This window comes from Musca domestica, unplaced genomic scaffold (genome assembly GCF_030504385.1).
Source record: "Musca domestica strain aabys unplaced genomic scaffold, Musca_domestica.polishedcontigs.V.1.1 9, whole genome shotgun sequence".
Lineage (NCBI taxonomy): Eukaryota > Metazoa > Arthropoda > Insecta > Diptera > Muscidae > Musca > Musca domestica.
In genome coordinates this window covers 21574238-21601214 of record NW_026712435.1, presented here as the reverse complement: position 1 = coordinate 21601214, position 26977 = coordinate 21574238, and the positions used below count along the sequence as shown (strand labels likewise).

Sequence of the window (26977 nt, the reverse complement as noted above, 5' to 3'; positions counted from 1 at the left end):
TCCTAATCTGAACCGATCTCGATAAAATATTGGTTCGTTCTTGGGCCAAGCAAATATTGTTTGCAAAATTTCGTCTCAATCGGATAATAAATGCGACCTACATGTTGTTAACAAGAATACATGGCAAACGGACGGACTGATATGCATAAATCGACTCAGAAAGTGATTCTATGAATATCCTCAAAGCTATGTGTCAATCTCGCTTTCTTCTTCATGTTACAAACAAATGCACAAAGACATAATACCCTTACCACTATGTAGTGTAGGGTAAAAGAAGAAAGATAAGGATCGAATCGGAGCGACTGTAACGATAATATGTTGCCATGATTTTTCGAGGACGGACGTCTTTAAATAGGTAATCTGCACACTTTGAAAAATCTGCAAATCTTAGGAAATAAATAAAAAAGAAGGTAAAAGTGTAATAAAAATATGATGAACTACATACAATCTTCGTCGATGGGCTATATATGTCCTTATCTGTATCTGTAGGTAAAATACAGGGTGGGATAAAAAAATACGAGAAAGTCAACTGCCATACAGTTTTTTTTTTTTAATTTTATTAAATGAAAGCAAAAGGTTTCAAAAATAGCATCAATTCTTAGAATAAGTTTAGATTTGTTCGAATTGGTCACCTTTGGCACTAATTATGGCCTTCAAACGGCCAATGAAACCGTCACACGTTGCCCGAATGTTGCTCTGCGGTATTTTGGCCCATTCCCGGCGAAGCGTTTGCTTGAGGTGATCGACACTTTGGTGTTTTTAAGTGCCAACCTTTCTTTCAAAAATACTCCAGACGCAATAGTCCAACGCATTGGTATCCGGAGATTTTGGTGGCCACTGTGCGCTGGAAATGAAGCGAGGAACCTCATTTTGTAACCATTCTTGGGTGGCGCGTGCTGAGTGCGATGGTGCTGAGTCCTGTTGGAATGTCCAAGGTCTACGGTCAAAATGTTTGCGTGCCCAAGGCTTTAATACACCCTCCAGAATATTTTCGCGATAATATTCGACATTTATTCTGATGCCACGGTCGATTGATGCGAGTGGAGAGCTACCATCGACTGTTATGGCGGCCCATACAATTACAATGGCCGGCGCTTGAGTTCTGGTGGCCAACCCAAGGTGCACATTTTCAGCTGACCTCTTTGGCAAGTAAACACGAGCATTTTGTTTATTTACAAGCTGCTGCACAACGAATGTTTTCCCAACGGAGAAAACAAAATTCAGCAGTTCACCTTTAGCTTTTGAGTCTATTTTCTTCCTGTTGCCGTGTAAGTTCTTATACTTTTTGGAATTTCAATGGCTTTACCCCGACATCATTTTTCAACATTTACCGAATGGAATATTGCGACGCAGGTTTCGATCAATGGCTTCTTTACTTTTCGAACCATTTCTGCTGATGTTGCTGTTTTATTCCGCCCACTTCCTTGACATGAAAACTGCAACCAACTTCAGCCTACTATCATTTCTACGTCACTCGTCAGACAGCTGTTAAAATTATTCCAGTGACAGCTCATTATATTGTTAACAAGCGTAAAAAAGCATTTTGCTGAGAATTTCCAAGAAAAAAGTTATTCGTGATGGAATTCAAACGTGATAGTGTGATTTCTTTATATTTGGTTGGAAAACCACAAGTGGCTATCGTTAGAGCACTCCAGCATTTAAATGTGAGTAAATCGTTTGTGTCTCGTACCATCGCTCGTTACCGTGATACTGGTAGCGTACCCCGACGGACACCCCTAAAATGACTCGAAATGTCCTGAAACGGGTTTGGTCCAAAGAGACGTAGGGTCTAAACCGTTATTTTGATAATGCACGTGTTTGCCGTAACAAATGATATATACCCTCTGTAGCCATAAGGCTGAGGGTAGAAAAATTGGGAATTCTCGCAGTGTTAGATACGTTACATTTCGGGTAAAGAAAAGAAAAGAAAAAAAGGTAAAGAAAAGAGTAGATCTTTATCTTTAAACAATTGCATTTGCTATTATAAATCTGAAGACAATGATAACTCCCACATGCCACATGTATATATTTTCAAATTTAAACAAGTAAGCAAAGGCTATAGTAGTGCGGGCCGACCATGTGATACCCTACAACACTACCATATGTGAGAAGCCCCCTCATGCCCAAATCCATTTTGGAAGATTTCGCTTTTGAAATTATGTCACGGAGCACTGTCCAGATATTACCCTTAGCATTTTGACCAGGGACATCTGCCCAATATTTACGCACTCCGTCGAGCTGTTAGTTGTTGTGGTCTATTTTACAGCTAAATATAATCCAATGGTCGTCCAAAATGCTAGAATTCTTCCCTGTCCTTAACTCCCTTCTCAGGCGTGTCGATTGGCTTCAATTGTGTGATCGGAAAAACATTTCTATTTTTGGTTATATCGTCAACGAAATCAGCATAAAAAAGCCAGAATTTCGCCTATTGTGTATTTCGGATATCGCCTGTAAGTAATGTTGGTATTTTTTCACATAAAAGTAGTAGTCCATTCTACCCGCTGTCTAAAATTCATGCAAGATTTCGTGTCCTTTGGTTCTATTTGTGACCTTTATAACGGCTGCAAAATCAGGAACATTTTGAGCTGGTCCATTTCAACCCCTAAATATACTGCGAACATCTTTGAAAACAATAGGTTTAGTCCTTCTGAGCCTAACCCTTCCTTTGTCAAAAATTTCGTGAGGATCAAACGATAATTGCAATCTGTATTTCTAGCTAACATCCCCTTCCTTTGTATATAAACATTTTATATATTTCGCTATATATATCCGATATTTTTACTATCGGCATCTACGTAACGGTCAGAATTGACCTGTTCGCTATTTGTGATTTCGCCGGCATTAAAAATATTCGCGGTTTAATGGAAAATTTGACTTTTATTTATCACAAATGCTATGGTCTGTTTCTACCACTAAATATTACCCTATGACCATCAGAATTGGAAGGCTTCTGCCCAGTCCAAAGCTCTAGCCCCATGCTAACTAATAATACCCCCCATAATGTGACCCTTTTCAAAGAATCAAACCAGTTTCTCACAATACTAAATGGATATTTGTTGCAACAAAATTTTGACAGTCAGTATAAGATTTTGTACCGAAAATGAGTTTAGATAAACTTATATAGCCCTTGTTTAAAAAAATCAATTGGTGTGACTTAATGACATACTTTATTATCATTTTCACGCAATCATATGTACATAACACAAACTCACACACACACATACAGGTATTAATATACTCAATTTACTTGTGGTAAATAAAGTACGAGTGACTTTATTGAGTGGTCGTGACATTTTTATACATGCAAATCCCACCGTCTAAATTATAAAAAAAAAAAAAAAAACGGCAATGTGTCAAAGTAACACGAAATTGCGGTTAATTTAATTGTTGGATGCACATTGGGTGATTCAGATATAAAATGCAATGCAGTTGGTGAAAGTTTTTGGAAAAAAAAAAAACTATAAATGATCGACACTATGTACAAATGTTACTGGTTTTAAATAATATAAACTTTTTATACAGTCAGGAGGATCCAATATAATTAAGTATAAATCCTTCAGGCTTATTGTAAATCCACTTTAAAATTTCATTCCGCATGTTTGCCTCTTTGTCGCACCCTTCCATACAAATGGAACCACTGTGCGGTTGATATTTTTTTTCTTAACTGTATACAACTATGTACTTGTGTGCATACGGAGACAATTAATGTCAATATTATTTTGCGGACACACAATATAGACAGACATCCAGTTCAACAAGTGTCACGCTTATGAAATTTACACATTGTTGATAATGATGGCAGCGTGTTAGTTTATGTGTATGGCAAATGTCAGGTAGGTAACGTTTTCACAGCTTGCATTCACACACACATATATGCACCTGATATTTCATTATTTGATGAGATATGGCATGTAAAGTAGAAATTACCAATAACAGATTAATATTTTAAGTAAAAATTATTTATCCTACCGACCTTCCACAAAAGATCAAAGTTTTAAATAATATTAACTTCATTGGAAAACAAATGTACAATTTTCCAAAAAAAAAGTTCACATTCATATAAAATGGTGCTAGTGTAAAATTGGAATACATCGATTCACTCCTTTTGGTACAAAGAGATAGGTATCAGAAGATGTTGACTAATATTCTCAATATTTATGATACCCTCCACTTTAGTATGGAAGGTATATTAAGTGTGTCATTCCGTTTGTAACACCTCGAAATATACACTTTAGATGCCACAGAGTCTTGATTAGTATAAAATTCTATGTCGATTTAGCGATGTCCGTCCGTCTGTCCATCTGTGGAAATCACTCACGAAATGAAGTAGGTTGATAAAATTTTACTCAAATGTATGTCTGCAGGACTTTGGGTATTGAAAATGAGCCATGTAAGTCCACGTTTTGGTGTAGCCCCTACATAATGGTACCTCCCTATTTCCGGTATTTTGTTGATTTAAGCGACCTTATTCTCCGAAAATGTTTCAAATTTGGTATTTGAAGTTCGTAATGGATAATACAGCCTATGACAGAAAATTGTCTGTGCAGATCCACGGTTTAGTATAATGGTAACTCCCGATATTCGATATTTTGATGATTTTAGCGACATTATTCTTCGAAATTTTTACAAATTTGGTATTTGAAGTTCGTAATGGATACTACAGGCTATGACAGACAATTGTCTGTGCAGGTCCACGTTTTGGTGTAGCCCCCATATAATGGTACCTCCGTATATCTGGTATTTTGGTGATTTAAGCGACCTTATTCTCCGAAAATGTTTCAAATTTGGTATTTGAAGTTCGTAATGGATACTACAGCCTATGACAGAAAATTGTCTGTGCTGGTTCACGTTTCCGCGTAGCCCCCATATATAGCCCCATTGATGATTTTCAGCGGAATTGTTTGAAATGTGGTATTTGAAGTTCGTAATGGATACTACAGGCTATGACAGACAATTGTCTGTGCAGGTCCACGTTTTGCTATAGCCCCCATATAACAGCACCTTCTGATATTCGGTATTTATACCCTACACCACAAGGTGGTCAGGCTATTAAGTCTTTGTGCATTTGTTTGTAACAGGCAAAAGGAAACGAGATAGACCCATAGTTCCTTTCGATGATCTGCATAGAATCACATTCTGAGTCAATTTATGCATGTCCGTCCGTCCGTCCGTCTGTCCATGTATTTTTGTAAACAAAGTACAGGTCGCATCTATTGTCCGATCCAGATGAAATTTTGCACAGATCATTTGTTTGGCCCAAGGACGAACCCTATTGAAATTGGAGATAATCGGTAAAAATTTCGATATAGCTCCCATATATATGTTCGTCCGATTTGCCTTTTATTGTGCACCAAACGTGAAATATCAGCCCGAATTGTATGGAATTTTGCATATACACCCAAATTAAGACTGAAAATATGTGTGCCAAATTTGATCGAAATCGGTTCAGATATAGCTATAGCTCCCATATATATTGTTCATCCGATTTGTTATTTTTGTCCACCGCCGGCGTAATATGCACACTGCAACAACAATATTTGGGGAAATATATCAAATACAGCTCAGAAATACATTTGCTAAATTTTATGGAGATCGGTTCAGATTTGGTATAGCTCCCATATATAACTTCGTCCGATTTACCATTTATTGCGCACCAATCGTAATATTTGTCCAAATGCGATGGAATTTGGCACATACGACCGAATTGAGTCTAGAAGCTAGTATGTCAAATTTGATGAAGATCGGTTCAGATATGGCTATAGCTTCCATATATATTATTCATCCGATTTGTTATATTTGTTACCAACAACCGTAATATGCACTTCGTAACAACGATATTCAGGGAAATATATCAAATACCGCTCAGAAATATCTTTGCCAAATTTTATCGAGATCGGTTCCGATTTGGATATAGCTCCCATATATATCTTTATCTGATTTCAAATTAATTGTGCACCATGAGCAATTTAAGTCCGTATTTAAAAGATACAAATGCTTCGGCACATTTAGTCCTTTGAACTTTAAATTATAATTATAATCATAGCGTGTGTGATTGAATTCTCCCATAAAAACTTTTAATTGTTATGTGGAGCTCTACTAAATTAGCAAAGTGGTGTAGGGTATCATAAAGTCGGCCCCGCCCGACTTTAAGACTTTCTTTACTGGTTTTTTTTGTTTTTATTTTAGCTAGATTATTCACAGATTTTTCTTCAAGTTTCGCATTTGAATATTGTAATGGCTCATGACAAAAGTTGTCTATGTAGGTCCACGCCGTCGTATAGACATTCGGTATTTTTAAGATTTTAACAGAATTTTTAACGGATTTTATTTATTTATCTTTTTTTAAATTCGTTCCAAATAGTGGAGGGTATTCAAAGTTCGGACAGGCCGAACTTACAGCTTTTTTAATTGCTTATAATATTTTATCTAAATACTAGCAAGTGCCCGACACTTCGTCAGCGAAAAATCCACTTCAAAATTTTAGATTTGTTCCAACAGATCGTTTTATGCCTTTTAGGTTCTCAAAATATATAATTTGTTCAGTGTGTAAAAAAAATAATCAAAACTTCATACATCGTTCTTAATTTTCAGACTTTCAAGGTTTTATATATTATTATTTTTTTTTATTTTTCGGATGGAATAATAGGAAAATGTTTTACTTTTACACCAAAAAGCTTTCAAAATCTTTAATTTTAAAGTTTAGAGGGGAGGAAAAGAAAAACCATAGCACAGAAAAGCCACATGCAATTTTTTGTCCAAAACTATTTTAACTTTTCCATATGTATACGCGAGATACTAACAATGGCCCCAATATCACATTTCAGAATATCAGATATGTCCCTTCACCCAATACCAAATTTAGCAACATTTAGTAAGCATATCCAAAATAATCTCTCCATCCTATATACCAACAATGATCCAAATTAGGACCATTTAGTACTTTTCGAACAATGGATTTTCAAGCCCACCTTCAACACTCAGTCCCATATACCAATGGAGACATCAATATCATATATAGGGATTCCAGTTCTATATCTTCACCCAATAGTCAATTTAGTACCACTAAGTACTTTCCGAATAATTGTACTATCATTGTTCTAAAAACATTTCCAGAAACAGGGACATATATATCCTTGTTAGGATTTCAGGTCTATTCCTTCAACCTATACCAAAATGTAGTACTCTTTTGTATCTTTCGTAAGATTATAGTACATATTTCCAACACCACCTCCTAATCTCAATCCCAGATATGAACAGGGACATTCATATCAACTTTTTGGATTTCAGGCCTTTCCCCTTCAGCCAAAAACCAAATTTAGTACCATTTAGAACTTTTCCAAAAACGTATGGTACACATTTCCAAAACCACCTCCTTATCTCAATCCCAAATACCAACAGGACCCTAGAGACTTAGATCTAAACTTCATAATTTCAGAGTTGCAGCTCTATCCCTTATCCCAATATAATTTTAGTATCATTTAGTACTTTTCAAAATATTTATAGTACACATTTCCGAAACCAGCTCCATATATCAACCCAAATACCAACAGAGTCTCAGAGACCTTTATATCAAATTTCAGAATTGCAGCTCTATTCCTTAATCCAATACCAAATGCAGTACCTTTTAGTATTTTTCATACAAATATGGGACGCATTCTCAAAACCACCACAATATCTTAACCACAGATACCAACAAGGACAACTATACAAACTTTAAGATTCCAGGTCTCTCCCTTCAACCAATACCAAATTTAGTTCAATTTTTCACTTTTTTGAAAAATTATAGTACACATTTCGAAAGCCACCTCCACCATATCTCAATCCCTGATAACAAGAGAGACCTGCATATCAAATTTCAGAATTGCAGCTCCATCCCTTCACCCAAATATAGTACCTTCAGCACCTTTTGTACAATAATAGTACAAAATTCGGAAACCGCCTAAATATGTCCAAGCTTTACATGAACAGCGACCCTAATACCGAATTTCGGACTTCAAACACCATATGTTCACCCATTACCAAATTGTACCGAATATAGTATTATTTGGTACATTTCGTGCGCTTGTAGCACCCATTTCCAAAGGCACCCCTTTATCACAAACCAACAAATAAAGGAACGCCAATACAAAATTTTAAAATCGCAGCTTCATCTGTTCACTCTTCACAAAACATTTCCAAATTTTGTACCTTTTAGTACAGTTCGCACACTTAGTACCAAAACCGCCTTCGTACTTCAAACTTTCCAAGCTTGATTCTTATGACAAATTTCAAGTTTCTAGCTCTATCCGTTTCCACAATACCAAATTTTACCATTTTAGAAAATGAGTACAATTTTAGAAAATTAGTTCCATTTTAAAATTTCTCGTAACGGTCAAGTTCAAAATTTATCTATCCTGCACACCATTTCTTTCCGTTTGCCCAATACCAAATATTCAATTTTTAATATAATTTAGCACTTTTCGTATTTTTTTTAGTACGAATTTACAAAACCCATCACACGCCTACGCAACAAGACTGAATTTCGTGCAAAATTTCAAAGCTCTGGCCTTAGGCAGAAGATACCAGAAGGAGTGTACCGATAGTGTCCATCCAAGAACTCGATCTAAGTTTGGTAAAATATTGGAATGTATTAATTTGGTGCAAAATCGGTTACCAACTTCCAGGGTTATCGTGTGCACAAATAGATAGAAAGGCAGAAATTTTGGCCGTATCAAATAATACATTTCATCAGTAGCCATTCTGCTGAGGGTATAATTATTCGGAACGGATGCAATCAGTCATGTTCTCAATCCCTAATGCTGGAGGGTGTCAGAAGACCGACCAGACCGTACTTAATGCTTTTTCATAGCCTCCACCCTACTATCTAGGGTATATTAACTTTATCTGTTCTGATCAGCGTATAATTCTAAGTCGATTTGACGAATTGAGATAGGGGCTCAAATTTTTGCATATATGTTTCTTTTGCGAGTAGGCAGGTTAAGTTCGTAATGGGTCATGTGGGTCCACGATTTCGTATATCCCCATAGTGCGATACCTCCCAACATTGGATATTTTGTATGATTTTTGTGGCATTATTTACCGGAATTGTTTCAAATTTTGTATTGGAAATTTGCAAAAAATAATGCAAGCAATGACAGAAAATTGTCCATGCATGTCCACGTCTTCGTATAGCGCCCATATAACGATACCTCCCGATTTTCGGTATTTTGATTATTTTAGCGGCATTATTAAAAGAACTTGTTAATTAATTAACCAACTAATTGAAATTTCGTTGTTGAAGTTCGTAATGGGTACTACAACCTATGACAAAAAATTATCTATGCAGGTCCATGTTTTCGTATAGCTCCATAAAATGATACCTCCCGATTTTCGGTATTTTGATGATTTTATCGACATTTACACCGGAATTGTTTCAAATTTCGTATTTGAAGTTCGAAATCGGTACTACAGCCTATAAATAAAAATTACTTATAAAGGAACACGTTTTCGTATAGCCCCAATTTATTGGAGAGGCATTTATGGAGGGTATTAAAAGTTCGACCAGACCGTACCTAATGCCTTTTTATACCCTACACCACAAGGTGGTCAGGGTATTATGTCTTTGTGCATTTGTTTGTAACAGGCAAAAGGAAACGAGTTAGACCCATAGTTCCTTTTGATGATCTGCATAGAATCACTTTCTGAGTTGATTAATGAATGTCAGTCCGTCTGTCCGTCCGTCTGTCCGTCCGTCTGTCCATGTATTCTTGTGAACAAAATGTAGGTCGCATTTATTATCCGATTGAGATGAAATTTTCCAAACAACATTTGTTTGGCCTAAGGACGAACCCTATTGAAATTGGAGATAATCGGTAAAAATTTAGATATAGCTCCCATATATATCTTCGTCCGATTTGCTTTTTATTGTGCACCAAACGTATAATATCAGCCCGATCAAATTTTGCATTTTCAGGCCTAATTTGGTTGTATGTGCAAAATTCCATACCATTTGGGCTGATATTATACGTTTGGTGCACAATAAAAAGCAAATCGGACGAAGATATATATGGGAGCTATATCCAAATCTGAACCGATCTCGATAAAATTTAGCAAAGTTATTTCTGAGCTGCATTTGATATATTTCCCCAAATATTGTTGTTACAGAGTGCATATTACGGCTGCGGAGGACAAAAATAACAAATCGGATGAGCAATATATATGGGAGCCTCCCATATATATTGCTCATCCGATTTGTTATTTTTGTCCTCCGCAGCCGTAATATGCACTCTGTAACAACAATATTTGGGGAAATATATCAAATGCAGCTCAGAAATAACTTTGCTAAATTTTATCGAGATCGGTTCAGATTTGGATATAGCTCCCATATATAACTTCGTCCGATTTACCTTTTATTGTGCACCAAACGTCTAATATTTGCCCAAATGCGATGGAATTTGGCACATACGACCGAATTGAGCTTAGGAGGTAGCATGCCAAATTTGGTGAATATCGATTCAGATATAGCTATAGGTCCCATATATATTGTTCATCCAATTTGTTATTTTTGTCCTCCACATCCGTAATATGCACTCCGTAACAACGATATTCATGGAAATATATCAAATACAGCTCAGAAATATCTTTTCCAAATTTTATCGAGATCGGTTCAGATTTGGATATAGTTCCCATATATATTTTTATCCGATTTCAAATTAATTTCGCACCAAATGGGCAATACAAGTCCGAATTTAAAAGAACAAATGCTTCGGCATATTTAGTACTTTGAATTTTAAATTATAATTATAATCATAGGGTGTACGATTGAATTCTCCCATAAAAACTTTTAATTGTTATGTGGAGCTCAACTAAATTAGCAAAGTGGTGTAGGGTATCATAAAATCGGCCCTGCCGACTTTAGGACATTCTTTACTGGTTCAATTTATAACTTTATAATTAGCTTAATGTCCCCCTTAAAATCTTTGAAATTTTAGTTATAATTACCGTCTACATATTAAAAAAAAATGCAATGGCACTCTGCTTCTCAAGTCCACACACTAGCCAAATTTTATTTCCCAGTCTTTTTTGTCGGTTAATGTAATTGGCAAATTGCCTTCGTTCAAATAGTTACACTGTAATATCTATTTAAAATTCGATTCTATGAAAATTAGCATAAACAAACATTTGGCAACGGATGGCAAACTTGGTGCAACAACAACAGAAGTGAAATTGTTACAAACAGTACTCGTGCCCGTTTTTCCGAACATCAAATCAGTCTGCCCACCCAACTCTTTTACCCCCAACTTCAACTTTACGACAACCTTTCATACAAAATTTAAGTTTTCATTGCCCGAAGGGACGCTGTGAAGTGCCTTCAGACAGACAGGCGGGCATAAACTCGCAAAAGTATGTTGGAAAAAATATGTTAGCAATTCAAATTTTATACAAAATGCAGAACAGGAACGAACACAGGGAGATAAACAAAACGACTCAACGAACGAACGAACGAACGGGCGGACGAATGAAAGAATGAACTTACTTGGCAAACCAGGATCCATCGTTGCTGGTAAAGCGATCCACAAAATTGTGCAACGAAATCGCTGATATATCACTTAGGGCATAGTAGTGTGTCAGGTTGTATTCTGGCACCCAATTCGGCTCTCCCAGTAGATTGGCATTCTGCAAATCCATGTAGTACTGGGTGTAGTCCAAAACCTATAATTATGCATCGGAGAAGAAAAAGAAAAGAATACGTTTGTAAGAATTGTTCGGAAAAAAAAACTGTAACGTTTCATTATGTTTCCAACTTTTTGGTCTTGATTGTGAAAAAGGTGAGTGTGTGTAGGTATGTTTGTGTGTGTGTATATAGATTGGAATAGTTTTTGTCCCAGTGGTGAGCCTGCTGTTAACGTCATTCGTTATGGTCAAGTGTTGGGTCCGAGCTATGTTGTTTTTGTTCTCTATAAACTTGGCTTTGTTGGTTTAAGGTTTTTGTGTATGAATTGAAAGAAATATGCAAACAATAGCAAAAATTATCGAAAGAAAAAATGTTGTTCTCCTTTTGTAAAAATAAATGGAATGATACAAACACACTGTAAATTCGCACAGAGCGCACACACATACACATGTATAAATGTGCCACATTTACATTTTTATCTTCTGTTTTTTTGTTTGTGTGGCTTTATTTAAAAACAAAACAAAAATATGAGTCATTTTATGAAACATTCTCGCAAAAGAGGTAATTGCGGAGCGTACCACCTGATGTTACGATTATTATGTATCTATATCTATAAAAGAGGAAAATGTTTGTATGTTTGTTTGTTTGTTTGTTTGTTTGTTTGTTTGTTTGTAATTTATGGACTCGAAAACCGCTGAATAGATTTTCCTGAAAATTTCCATATATACTGCAACATCGCCTGAAAGTAACATAGGCTATATACATTTTTGAATTTCCACTTGGAACTGGAGATATAGCATCAGAATCGGAGGAAACTCCCAAAAATTTAGATTTTATATGCACATATCTATTGATTGGTTGAAGATACAGTCTCCAAATTTGGAATACGTAACGGAATTTGGAACAAAAATAAGTTTGCCAAATTATATTGTAATCGGTTCAGATTTGGATATAGCTCCCATATATATTTTCGACCGATTTCGTTCATTTGATGCCTCAAACACAATATGAATGTTCGATTCCAATGAAATTTGGAATGTGTGACGGGATTTAATCCGAAAATAAATTTGTCAAATTATATTGAAATCGGTTCAGATTTGTATATAGCTCCCATATACATTTTCGGCCGATTTCAAGCATTTGATGCACCAAACGCGCTATGTATACCCAATTTCAACGAAATTTGAAACGTGTGATAGATTTTATCTAAAAAATTGATTTCCCAAATTATATTGAAATCGGTTCAGATTTGGATATAGCTCCCATACACATTTTCGGCCGATTCCATGTATTTGGTGGACCAAACACGATATGTATTTCCAATTGTAATGAAATTAAAATAAGTAACGGAATTGGGAGCCAAAATGAATTTGTCAAATTAAATTGAAATCGGTTCAGATTTGGATATAGCTCCCATATATATTTTCCGCCGATTTCACATATTTGATGCACCAAACACGCTATGTATCTCTAATTTCAATGAAATTTGGAATGTGTAGCGGAAACTAAAACAAATATACATTTGTCAAATTATATTAAAATCGGTTCAGATTTGGATATAGCTCTCATATATATATTTCGACCGATTTCATGTATTTTATGCACCATACACGATATGTATGTTCGATTCCAAAGAAATTTGGAATATGTAATGTATGGATTTTGATTAGAAAATAAATTAGTCAAATTATATTAAAATCGGTTCAGATTTGGATATAGCTCCCATATATATTTTCGACCGATTTCATGTATTTGATGCACCAAACACGCTACGTATCTCTAATTTCAATGAAATTTGGAATGTGTAGCGGAAATTAAAACAAATATACATATGTCAAATTATATTAAAATCGGTTCAGATTTCGATATAGCTCTCATATATATTTTCGACCGATTTCATGTATTTTATGCACCATACACGATATGTATGTTCGATTCCAAAGAAATTTAGAATATGTAACGGGATTTTGATTAGAAAATAAATTAGTGAAATTATATTAAAATCGGTTCAGATTTGGATATAGCTCCCATATATATTTTCCGCCGATTTCACATATTTGATGCACCCAAAGCGAGAGAGACAAAATCTGGCACCAGAAAAAATTGCCAAATTATATTGAAATCAGTTGAGGTTTGGATATAGCTAACATATATATTTCGGCCGATTTCATATATGTTATGCACCAAAAATGATACATATGACCGATACCAATGAAATTCAGAATGTGTGGCGGAATTTGGTTACAATAATAAATGTGACAAATTAATTGGAAATTAGTTAAGATTTGGATATAGCTCCCATATATATATTATCGGCCGATTTCACATATTTGACACACCAATTTCAATGAAATATGAAAGGTGTGGCGGAGTTTGGTGTAAAAGTATTTTTTTTTTAAATTATATTTGAATCGGATCAGATTGGGATATGATTTTAATAAGAACCATTGACCCACAACGCCTTAGGCTAACACTAAAAAACAACACAACAATTGGTTTGAAATACGCTTATTACGGCGAAGTATGTTGCTATCTCGAGTTCACTAATTGCAATACAAATGCCACTCAACTTCAAAAGATTGCAGTTTACTACACGCTTGGTATTTGCTATGAAATAAATAAATCCGAAGGACAAACCCTTCGTGTATGTATGTCATTTTGGTTATTTACGCATTAAAGTAGTGCAATAATTTTTTTTTAATTTTTAAATTTGTTTTTTTTTAACCAACATATATTCGTAAATAAAATTTTGAATGCATGTAAAATCAAAAGGGGTAGCGAAGCGCACCGGGTTCAGCTAGTATATTATATATTGGCAGAGTTTTTTTTACATTCCATGAGATCCGGGTTTTATTAAATCAGAAGTGATTTTAAATATAATTTTTGCAGATGAAGCACGAAAGGGAATTTTTTTCGAAATATAAAGAATAAATGTGTATTATTTATTCTTATACACTCCACCATACTATGGTAGGTATATTGCCTTTGTTATTCCATTTGTAACACCTCAAAGTAATCACACTAGACCCCACGTTGTATATATTCAGCGAAAATTTCCAAGCCGATGTAAAGATACCCGCCCCTTTTCGAACCCGGTTATCGTTCGAATGAATTGAGATATTATTATAAACCGCACATTTTCTAACCGAATTATTTTATATTCGATATTTAGAGTACACAGGGGTGTTTTGTTTCTTGTGGGTTCCTATGACCCCCATATAACGGAACTGTAGTTTGATAATTTTATCCACATTTTTTTTCAAATTGAACATTTAGAGTTTGTAAAGTGTATTGCTTCCAATAGAAGAACATCGTCTATATGAGTTTAGGGGTTCCTATAGCCCCCACATAAGGGTACCTCCCAATATTTCGTGTTGTGACGGTTTGGCATTATTTTCTGAGAGATCTTTTTAAGACTTGGTATTAGTAGTAGTTCGTATTAGTTTCCACTCCCGGTTACAGAACATTATGTATATAGGCTTTATTATACCCTCCACCTTGGAAAGGAGGGTATATTAACTTTGTCATTCCGTTTGTAACATGTCTAAATATTCGTCGTAGACGCCCATAATGTATAGATATTCATAATCAGCATAAAATTCTAAGTCGAATAATTTGTATTGTGTCTAGGATGGTTGGTATTGAAAATTACATATATCGGTCCACGTTTTGGTATAGTCCCCATAGAACCGTACCTCCCGATATTTGGTATTTTGATGATTTTTGCCGCATTTTTTCATGGATTTGTATTTGTTGGTATTTGTTGGTTATAATAGGTTCTAACTCCGGTGGCGAAACATTGCACATATAAGTCCACGTTTTGGTATAGGCACCATATAACGGTGCCATTTACCCACGAATATGTCTAAAAATTGGTATTTGTGGGTCATATTACAATTAACGTTACCGTCAGGTATTCACTATGTTGAAGAGTTTTTCCATATTTTCATACCCTCCATCATACATAGAATGGAGTTTATATTAAGTTCGTCATTCCATTTATAACTCATCGAAATCAGCGTAAACTTCTAAAAAATTATATTCTAAGTTCGTAGGTGGGCTATATCGGTCTACGATATTGTACATCCTCCATATAACGGCACCTCCCTATATTCCGTACTTTGATTATTGTGTTGTATGAAAATGCACAAAAGGAGTTTTTTCTGAATATTTTGGTACAATATTCACCGGTATTTCGTATTTGGAGTTCTTAATAAGTACTTCAGCCTGTGACAGAAAATTGTCTATGGAGGTCGTATAGCCCCGATATAATTGTACCTCCCGATATTTTGATGATTTTAGCTGCATTATACAACGGATTTTTTTCAAGTTTCGTGATTGAATATTGTAATGGTCTATGAAAAATGTTGCCTATGCAGGTCCACGTCTTCGCATAGACCCCAATATAACATTTTAATAGAATATTTAACGGATTTTACTTTTGGGGATCTTCATTGAATCTCTTTTTTAATTTGATGTATGCATGTCGGTTCGACTGTCCGTCCGTCGCTCCATGTATTCTTGTGAACAAAATGCAGACCGCATTTATTATCTGATTGAGACGAAATTTTGCAAACATTATTTGTTTGGCCCAAGGACGAACCCTATTGATATTGATGATAATCGGATACGATTTAGATATAGCTCCCATATATCTTCAACCGATTTCGGGTTAATTGTGCACCAATTGATCAATATAAGTCCTAATGACCTAAACTTTGGTACATCCCACCAAATTCAGTGTAGAAGCAAGTACATCAAATTTGGAGAAAATTGGTATAGCTATAGCTCCCATATATATGTCTCATCCGATTTGGGGTTTTAAGTCTCTCACATGCGTAATATGCACTTTACAAGAATGATATTTCGTACCAGATATCAGACACAGCTCTGAAATAAGTGTGGATATAGATGCCATATATATCTTTAACCGATTTCGGGTTAATTGTGCACCAAATGGCCAATATCAGACCAAATGACCTGAATTTTGGTACATCCAACCAAATTGGGTGTATATCGATGAAGCACATTTTGGGCATATATAAATAAGCTACTCACCGAGTAAAAGTGATTAAATTTGAGAAAAAGTGGAGTAATAACTATTCGAAATACATGAAATGTATATAGAGGCCATACCAAAAAAATAGAATAACACTTTTTTCTAAAAACAAGAAATACAAAGCAACAGAAACCATGAAAATGCCGTACTGATATATGGAGGCTATATCTTACAGTGGACCAAAGTATAAATCGTCGAACTTCACCAGTCCCTAAAATATACACAAATATACAAAACTTCGTCTATTTTAAGTTAATCTGATAACTGATGGACAGGCGAGCAAAAAGTCTAACACGTGGAATTATACGGTAATCAAGTCCCTGGGTTCTCAATGGCCTCCAAACCGATTCTATCGGGGTTTTTCAAACGAAATGGCAAACTTAGTATCCTCTTCTCCTCTATTTGGCTAAAGATATAAACTAATTTTCAATTTTAGGCCATTCTCAACTCTATAGTAGACTTCCGTTAATACTAAACGACTCATATGGTGGGCATGATGTATGCAAATTCAGGACATGCACCCGTTTTATTGTCCTACAATGAAAATTGCATAATGATTTTATTTTTTTGTTTTGTTTTGCATTTCGTTAAAATATGTATGTGGGGATATTCCAATGCATGTGGTTGAGTTATTTCATGTAAAGTGTGGCATAAATTTAAAAAGTGTTGAGAAAGTGATTTCCTAAGAATTTAGGACTTTTGCAGGCAGCTGACCGAAGTTGTATACCGTGTGGGCTGAACAGCGCCGTGGCAGGTGAAGTGTAACGATTGTCACACATACACTAACTTATATGTTGTGTGTAGTTGTGTGATTTCAAAAAAAAAAAAAAGAAAAACAACAACTTTTGTTTGTTTAAAAATTTATCGTCGTTGCTTGAAATAACTTGAAAATGACTCAATTTTTCAGCTGGGTCGAAACTCATGTCCAACAATAAAACAATTCGGTATTTTAGACTGGACTTTTCAGCATACTAGTAATGATAACAACATCCACCCTGCATTGCCAATAGAGTTGAACAAATCCTGTTCGATCGATAAAACAAGTTCCTCATCTTGTTCCGTGGACTCCAGTCATTTGTATGATAACGCTGCGTATAAGTGATATGAAGTTTGTGAAATCACTCATACGTTTATAATCTGGTGTACTGAACTATGAATTTAATTGAAATATCTCTAATTATTATGTCCTACACCGCACTATGGCTAAGGTATTAAGTCTTCATACATTTTTATACCCTACACCTCAAGGTGGTCAGGGTATTGTGTCTTTGTGCATGTCTTTGTAATACGCAAAAGGAAACGAGATAGACCCATAGTTCCTTTTGATGATCTACATGGAATCACATTGTGAGTCGATTTATGCATGTCCCTCCGTCTGCCTGTCCGTCCGATGTCCATGTATTTTTGTAAACAAAGTACAGGTGGCATTTATTGCCCGATTCAGATGAAATTTTTCGCAAATAATTTGTTTGATCCAAGGACCTACCTATTGAAATTGGAGATAAGCGGTCAAAATTTTAATATAGCTCCCATATATATTTTCGTTCAATCTGCCTTATATTGTGCACCAATCTTGTAATATCTGCCCAAATAGTATGGAATTTTGCAAGTAAGGCCAGATTGGACCTTAAAATAAGTATGCCAAATTTTATAAAAATCGGCTCAGATATAGCTCCCATATATATTGTTCATCCGATTTGTTATATTTGTCCTCCGCAGCCGTAATATGCAATCTGTAACAATTATATTTTGGGAAATACATAAAATATAACTCAGAAATACCCTTGCTAAATGTTATCGAGATCAGTTAATATTTGGATATAGCTCCCATATATATCTTCGTCCGATTTTCCTTTTATTGTGCAGCAAACGTGTAATATTTGCCCGAATGGAATGGAATTTGGTACTTACGACCAAATTGAGTCTAGAAACCATTATGTCATATTTAGTGGAAATCGGTTCAGATATTGCTATAGCTCCCATACATATTGTACTTCCGATTTGTTATATTTGTCCTATGCAGCCGTAATATGCAATCTGTAACAACGATAATATAGCTCAGAAATAGATATTGCTCTAATATATATCTTTATCCGATTTGAATTTTATTGTGCACCAAATGGGTAATACAAGCCCGAATTGTAAAGGCACAAATGTCTCGGCATATTTAGTAGAAATCGATACAGAGGAGGATATTCCTCTCATATATTCGTTCTTTTGGACTTTTAATTATTTCTATAATCATAATTGGTATGATTTAATTCTCACAAATTCCCCATTAAAACTTTTATTTGTTATGTGAAGTTCTACTAAATATGCAAAGTGGTGTAGGGTATCATAAAATCGGTCTCGCCCGACTTTAAGTCTTTCTTTACTGGTTTTGTAATATAGAGAAGGAAGCGAGATAGGCCCCTAGTACCTTTTGATGATCTGCATAGAATTACATTCTGAGTCGATTTATGCATATCCGGATATCTGTCCGGCAGTCCATGAATATTTGAAAACAAGGCACAAGTTGCATTTATTGTCCGATATTTTTGGACCAATTACGAATTTGGAAAAAATCGGTCAAAATTGAGATATAGCTTCCATATATATCTTCTTCCGATTTGTTTTTACTGTTTACCAAGTATGTAATATAAGTCCAAATAAGATGAAATTTGGCACATAAGACAAAATTAAACCAAAAAACAAGTGGAAATCAGTTTAGATATAGATATAGTTCCCATATATATTGTTACCCGATTTGTCAGTTTTGTCCTCTACAGGCGTAATATGTACTTCGTAACGAAGATATTCGGGAAAATATATCAAATACTGCCCAGATATACCTTTGCCAAATGTTATCGAGATCGGTTCAGATTTTAATATAACTCCCATATATATCATTATTTGCGTTTAGTACAAGGTGGCGCAAATGTAATCCTCCTATCCAATAAATTTTACGATTGGCCTCTAATGTCTTAATTACAGCCAATAAATTAAGCCCGAATTGAATTAATTTTGTCACATTGTCACGAACGAATTCAATATGTTCAATGGAAGACCGCAATTAACTTATGAAAAATACATTTCATCAATGAAGCACCTAGCCATGTTCGAAAGTTCCTTCCTTGTGCGGAGTAGAACAATTGTCCATTGCAAATATTCAATTTCATAAAATAAATAGAAAAGGACTCAGCCAGTGAAAAAAAAACCAACATTAAACTATTCCAATAACTGAATAGCACTAAGCTTCTAAAATATCATCAAATTTTAAAATAGAAATTGTTTTTTTTTTGTGCCATCAGCATGTTCCTATGTACTGCCCTAGAATTGTTTGATAAGGGCTCTGTCCGACGGCCAACAATGTTCATTCGAATAGAATATTTAACGGATTTTACTTTTGGGGATCTTCATTGAATCTCTTTTTTAATTTGATGTATGCATGTCGGTTCGACTGTCCGTCCGTCGCTCCATGTATTCTTGTGAACAAAATGCAGGCCGCATTTATTATCTGATTGAGACGAAATTTTGCAAACATTATTTGTTTGGCCCAAGGACGAACCCTATTGATATTGATGATAATCGGATACGATTTAGATATAGCTCCCATATATCTTCAACCGATTTCGGGTTAATTGTGCACCAATTGATCAATATAAGTCCTAATGACCTAAACTTTGGTACATCCCACCAAATTCAGTGTAGAAGCAAGTACATCAAATTTGGAGAAAATTGGTATAGCTATAGCTCCCATATATATGTCTCATCCGATTTGGGGTTTTAAGTCTCTCACATGCGTAATATGCACTTTACAAGAATGATATTTCGTACCAGATATCAGACACAGCTCTGAAATAAGTGTGGATATAGATGCCATATATATCTTTAACCGATTTCGGGTTAATTGTGCACCAAATGGCCAATATCAGACCAAATGACCTGAATTTTGGTACATCCAACCAAATTGGGTGTATATCGATGAAGCACATTTTGGGCATATATAAATAAGCTACTCACCGAGTAAAAGTGATTAAATTTGAGAAAAAGTGGAGTAATAACTATTCGAAATACATGAAATGTATATAGAGGCCATACCAAAAAAATAGAATAACACTTTTTTCTAAAAACAAGAAATACAAAGCAACAGAAACCATGAAAATGCCGTACTGATATATGGAGGCTATATCTTACAGTGGACCAAAGTATAAATCGTCGAACTTCACCAGTCCCTAAAATATACACAAATATACAAAACTTCGTCTATTTTAAGTTAATCTGATAACTGATGGACAGGCGAGCAAAAAGTCTAACACGTGGAATTATACGGTAATCAAGTCCCTGGGTTCTCAATGGCCTCCAAACCGATTCTATCGGGGTTTTTCAAACGAAATGGCAAACTTAGTATCCTCTTCTCCTCTATTTGGCTAAAGATATAAACTAATTTTCAATTTTAGGCCATTCTCAACTCTATAGTAGACTTCCGTTAATACTAAACGACTCATATGGTGGGCATGATGTATGCAAATTCAGGACATGCACCCGTTTTATTGTCCTACAATGAAAATTGCATAATGATTTTATTTTTTTGTTTTGTTTTGCATTTCGTTAAAATATGTATGTGGGGATATTCCAATGCATGTGGTTGAGTTATTTCATGTAAAGTGTGGCATAAATTTAAAAAGTGTTGAGAAAGTGATTTCCTAAGAATTTAGGACTTTTGCAGGCAGCTGACCGAAGTTGTATACCGTGTGGGCTGAACAGCGCCGTGGCAGGTGAAGTGTAACGATTGTCACACATACACTAACTTATATGTTGTGTGTAGTTGTGTGATTTCAAAAAAAAAAAAAAGAAAAACAACAACTTTTGTTTGTTTAAAAATTTATCGTCGTTGCTTGAAATAACTTGAAAATGACTCAATTTTTCAGCTGGGTCGAAACTCATGTCCAACAATAAAACAATTCGGTATTTTAGACTGGACTTTTCAGCATACTAGTAATGATAACAACATCCACCCTGCATTGCCAATAGAGTTGAACAAATCCTGTTCGATCGATAAAACAAGTTCCTCATCTTGTTCCGTGGACTCCAGTCATTTGTATGATAACGCTGCGTATAAGTGATATGAAGTTTGTGAAATCACTCATACGTTTATAATCTGGTGTACTGAACTATGAACTTAATTGAAATATCTCTAATTATTATGTCCTACACCGCACTATGGCTAAGGTATTAAGTCTTCATACATTTTTATACCCTACACCTCAAGGTGGTCAGGGTATTGTGTCTTTGTGCATGTCTTTGTAATACGCAAAAGGAAACGAGATAGACCCATAGTTCCTTTTGATGATCTACATGGAATCACATTGTGAGTCGATTTATGCATGTCCCTCCGTCTGCCTGTCCGTCCGATGTCCATGTATTTTTGTAAACAAAGTACAGGTGGCATTTATTGCCCGATTCAGATGAAATTTTTCGCAAATAATTTGTTTGATCCAAGGACCTACCTATTGAAATTGGAGATAAGCGGTCAAAATTTTAATATAGCTCCCATATATATTTTCGTTCAATCTGCCTTATATTGTGCACCAATCTTGTAATATCTGCCCAAATAGTATGGAATTTTGCAAGTAAGGCCAGATTGGACCTTAAAATAAGTATGCCAAATTTTATAAAAATCGGCTCAGATATAGCTCCCATATATATTGTTCATCCGATTTGTTATATTTGTCCTCCGCAGCCGTAATATGCAATCTGTAACAATTATATTTTGGGAAATACATAAAATATAACTCAGAAATACTCTTGCTAAATGTTATCGAGATCAGTTAATATTTGGATATAGCTCCCATATATATCTTCGTCCGATTTTCCTTTTATTGTGCAGCAAACGTGTAATATTTGCCCGAATGGAATGGAATTTGGTACTTACGACCAAATTGAGTCTAGAAACCATTATGTCATATTTAGTGGAAATCGGTTCAGATATTGCTATAGCTCCCATACATATTGTTCTTCCGATTTGTTATATTTGTCCTATGCAGCCGTAATATGCAATCTGTAACAACGATAATATAGCTCAGAAATAGATATTGCTCTAATATATATCTTTATCCGATTTGAATTTTATTGTGCACCAAATGGGTAATACAAGCCCGAATTGTAAAGGCACAAATGTCTCGGCATATTTAGTAGAAATCGATACAGAGGAGGATATTCCTCTCATATATTCGTTCTTTTGGACTTTTAATTATTTCTATAATCATAATTGGTATGATTTAATTCTCACAAATTCCCCATTAAAACTTTTATTTGTTATGTGAAGTTCTACTAAATATGCAAAGTGGTGTAGGGTATCATAAAATCGGTCTCGCCCGACTTTAAGTCTTTCTTTACTGGTTTTGTAATATAGAGAAGGAAGCGAGATAGGCCCCTAGTACCTTTTGATGATCTGCATAGAATTACATTCTGAGTCGATTTATGCATATCCGGATATCTGTCCGGCAGTCCATGAATATTTGAAAACAAGGCACAAGTTGCATTTATTGTCCGATATTTTTGGACCAATTACGAATTTGGAAAAAATCGGTCAAAATTGAGATATAGCTTCCATATATATCTTCTTCCGATTTGTTTTTACTGTTTACCAAGTATGTAATATAAGTCCAAATAAGATGAAATTTGGCACATAAGACAAAATTAAACCAAAAAACAAGTGGAAATCAGTTTAGATATAGATATAGTTCCCATATATATTGTTACCCGATTTGTCAGTTTTGTCCTCTACAGGCGTAATATGTACTTCGTAACGAAGATATTCGGGAAAATATATCAAATACTGCCCAGATATACCTTTGCCAAATGTTATCGAGATCGGTTCAGATTTTAATATAACTCCCATATATATCATTATTTGCGTTTAGTACAAGGTGGCGCAAATGTAATCCTCCTATCCAATAAATTTTACGATTGGCCTCTAATGTCTTAATTACAGCCAATAAATTAAGCCCGAATTGAATTAATTTTGTCACATTGTCACGAACGAATTCAATATGTTCAATGGAAGACCGCAATTAACTTATGAAAAATACATTTCATCAATGAAGCACCTAGCCATGTTCGAAAGTACCTTCCTTGTGCGGAGTAGAACAATTGTCCATTGCAAATATTCAATTTCATAAAATAAATAGAAAAGGACTCAGCCAGTGAAAAAAAAAACCAACATTAAACTATTCCAATAACTGAATAGCACTAAGCTTCTAAAATATCATCAAATTTTAAAATAGAAATTGTTTTTTTTTTTTTGTGCCATCAGCATGTTCCTATGTACTGCCCTAGAATTGTTTGATAAGGGCTCTGTCCGACGGCCAACAATGTTCATTCGAACTAATTTTTTTCTCCTTTGTGACAACTATTTGTTTTTGGTTAGACTGTGAGCCAAAAAAAATAAAAGAACTGAAAAAAGTTTTGCACCAAACTGCTATGTGTTAGGCAATTCGGTAGCATGTAATCGGTTACAGCATAAGGCAAATGAAAAGGAGCAGGGTTTTTTCAAAAATTAAGTGAAAGAGAAAATAACCTGGCTCATTTGCTCAAATAAGCATATTCTGAGTTAGCAATGCCGAATCTTACTCTGTTTTACTTTTTCTATCAAATGTTAATGTTGATATCTGTAGAACGCAAGGAGTTACATCTTTTTTACTTGGAGCTTTACATTTAAATTAACAAGGGAGTATGTTGAGTTAACGACCCCTATTGAAACTAGTGAGGATCGATTTAAATTTAGACATAGCTCCCATATATGTCTTCAACCAATTTCGGGTTAATTGTGCACTAAATGACCACGCTCGTACGCTCGTACCAGATTTCAGATATGCCTCTACCAAATTTTATTGAGATCGGTTCAGAGTTGCATATAGGTCCCATCCGATTTCACTATTAGTTTCAACCGAACACATTCGAAATATGCACTCCAAAAGAATGATATTTGGTTCCAGATATCAGATACAGCTCTGAAATATCTCTGTCAAGTTTTATCGAGATCGGATCAGATTTGGATATAGCGCCCATATATATATATCCTCTTCCGATTTCAGGTATATTGTGCAGCCAATGGCTAATATCAGCCCAAATGGACTGAATTTTGGCACTTTCGACGCAATTCAGCCCAGAAGCAAGTACTTCAAATTTTGGTGAAAATCGGTTCAAATCCGATTTGGTGTTATAGTCCTTAAATCCGTATTATGCACTCCGCAACAATGATATTTGATACCGGACATCAGATACAACTCGAAAAAAAACCTCTGCCAACTTTAACCGAGATCGGTTCAGATTTTTATGTACATTCGATATTTATTTTCATACGATATTACGGTTATTGTTCGTATCGATTTTTTATATTCAACCGATTTTTTTCCATTTGGTGAGACTTGGTCTATTGTTCCAATTGATATTTTTATACCCTACACCACAAGGAGGTCAGGGTATTATGTATTTGTGTATTTTTTTGATCTGCATAGAATCACATTCTGATTCGATTTATGCATGTCCGGCCGTCTGTTCGTCCGTCCATGTATGTATTTTTGTGAACAAAGTACAATTCGCATTTATTACCCGATAAAAATGAAATTTTGCACAAATCATTTGTTTGGCCCAAGGACGAACCCTATTGAAATTGGAGATAATCGGTCAAAATTTAGATATAGCTCCCATATATATCCTCGTCCGATTTGCTTTTTATTGTGCTCCAAACGTGTAATATCAGCCCGAATAGTATGGAATTTTGCACATGCAACCAAATTAGGTCTGAAAATAAGTATGCCAAATTTGATCGAAATCGGTTCAGATATAGCTATAGCTCCAATATATATTGTTCATCCGATTTGTTATTTTAGTTCTCCGCAGCCGTAATATGCACTCTGTAACAACAATATTTGGGGAAATATATCAAATACAGCTCAGAAATACCTTTGCTAAATTTTATCGAGATTTGTTCAGATTTGGATATATCTCCCATATATAACTTCGTCCGATTTACTTTTTATTGTGCACCAAACGTCTAATATTTGCCCAAATGGGATGAAATTTGACACTTACGATCGAATTGAGTCTAGAAGCTAGTATATCAAATTTGGTGAAAATCGGTTAAGATATAGCTATAGCTCCCTTATATATTGTTCATCCGATTTGTTATATTTGTTACCCACAGCCGTAATATGCACTCAGTAACAATGATATTCAGGGAAATATATCAAATACAGCTCAGAAATATCTTTGCCAAATTTTATCAAGATCGGTTCCAATTTGGATATAGCTCCCATATATATTTTTATCTGATTTAAAATTAATTGTGCACCAAATGGGCAATACAAGTCCGAATTTTAAAGATGCAAATGCTTCGGAATATTTTGTCCTTTAAATTTTAAATTATAATTATAATCATAGGGTGTATGATTGAATTCTCCCATAAAAACTTTTAATTGTTATGTGGAGCTCTACTAAATTAGCAAAGTGGTGTAGGATATCATAAAGTCGGCCCCGACCGACTTTAAGGCTTTCTTTACTGGTTAAATATAATTGTTATCGAAGTCATATCATGCACTATACAGCAATGATTTTTGGTACTAAAGCCTCCGTCAAATTTGTTGAAAATTGAGTCAGAGTTGGATATAGTTCTAAAGCCATGATATGCATTCAAATATCGTTTATAGTTGGTATGATTGGTTGGTATTTTGTTGCGGGAACTCTACTAAATACCCAGAGTGGTGTAGGGTATCATATAGTCAGCCCCTCCCTTTTGACCTTTCTTTACTGGTTTTAATGTGGTAGGTAAAATCAAATTTAAATGTGTGTATTTTTCAAAATGACACCTAATCGAAATATATTTCTTTCCCTACTTGCCAAAAAATTTGCTATTTTCTCATTCAATGGTCTGAGGATGTGTACTAGGCACATAGTCCTGGAAATCATTACGTTTTATGGTGTACCCATGAGTCAGTCGCCTAGTCTTCATTTATCGATAGATATGCTGCCGAAACTCACAATGAAACTGCAGAGCACCAACACCAATAACGAATATTGTTAAATGAAAGATTTCCCACTAGCTGGGAGACCACACACACGCACACACAGTTTCTAAAGTCACAGCTAATAGTTTTAAGAGTCGTAGTTTTTTTCTTTCTCTGTTGCTTAAATTCCCGTACGGAATGCAATTGTGTTTGAAAGTGTAAATGAATGCATTGGAGAAGAACGAAACGAACACGATTCGAACAAAAGAATCGATA

General features: G+C 35.0%; 1 protein-coding gene across 1 annotated transcript in view; it reads right to left on the bottom strand.

The window, feature by feature from the left end:
* LOC131806929 (uncharacterized) overlaps positions 1–26977 on the bottom strand; it is a 287985-nt gene that overhangs the window by 11447 nt on the left and 249561 nt on the right. The window contains exon 8 of the mRNA XM_059131830.1: positions 11516–11691. Within this exon, the coding sequence (XP_058987813.1) occupies positions 11516–11691 (176 nt within the window). The remainder of the gene's footprint in view (positions 1–11515; positions 11692–26977) is intronic.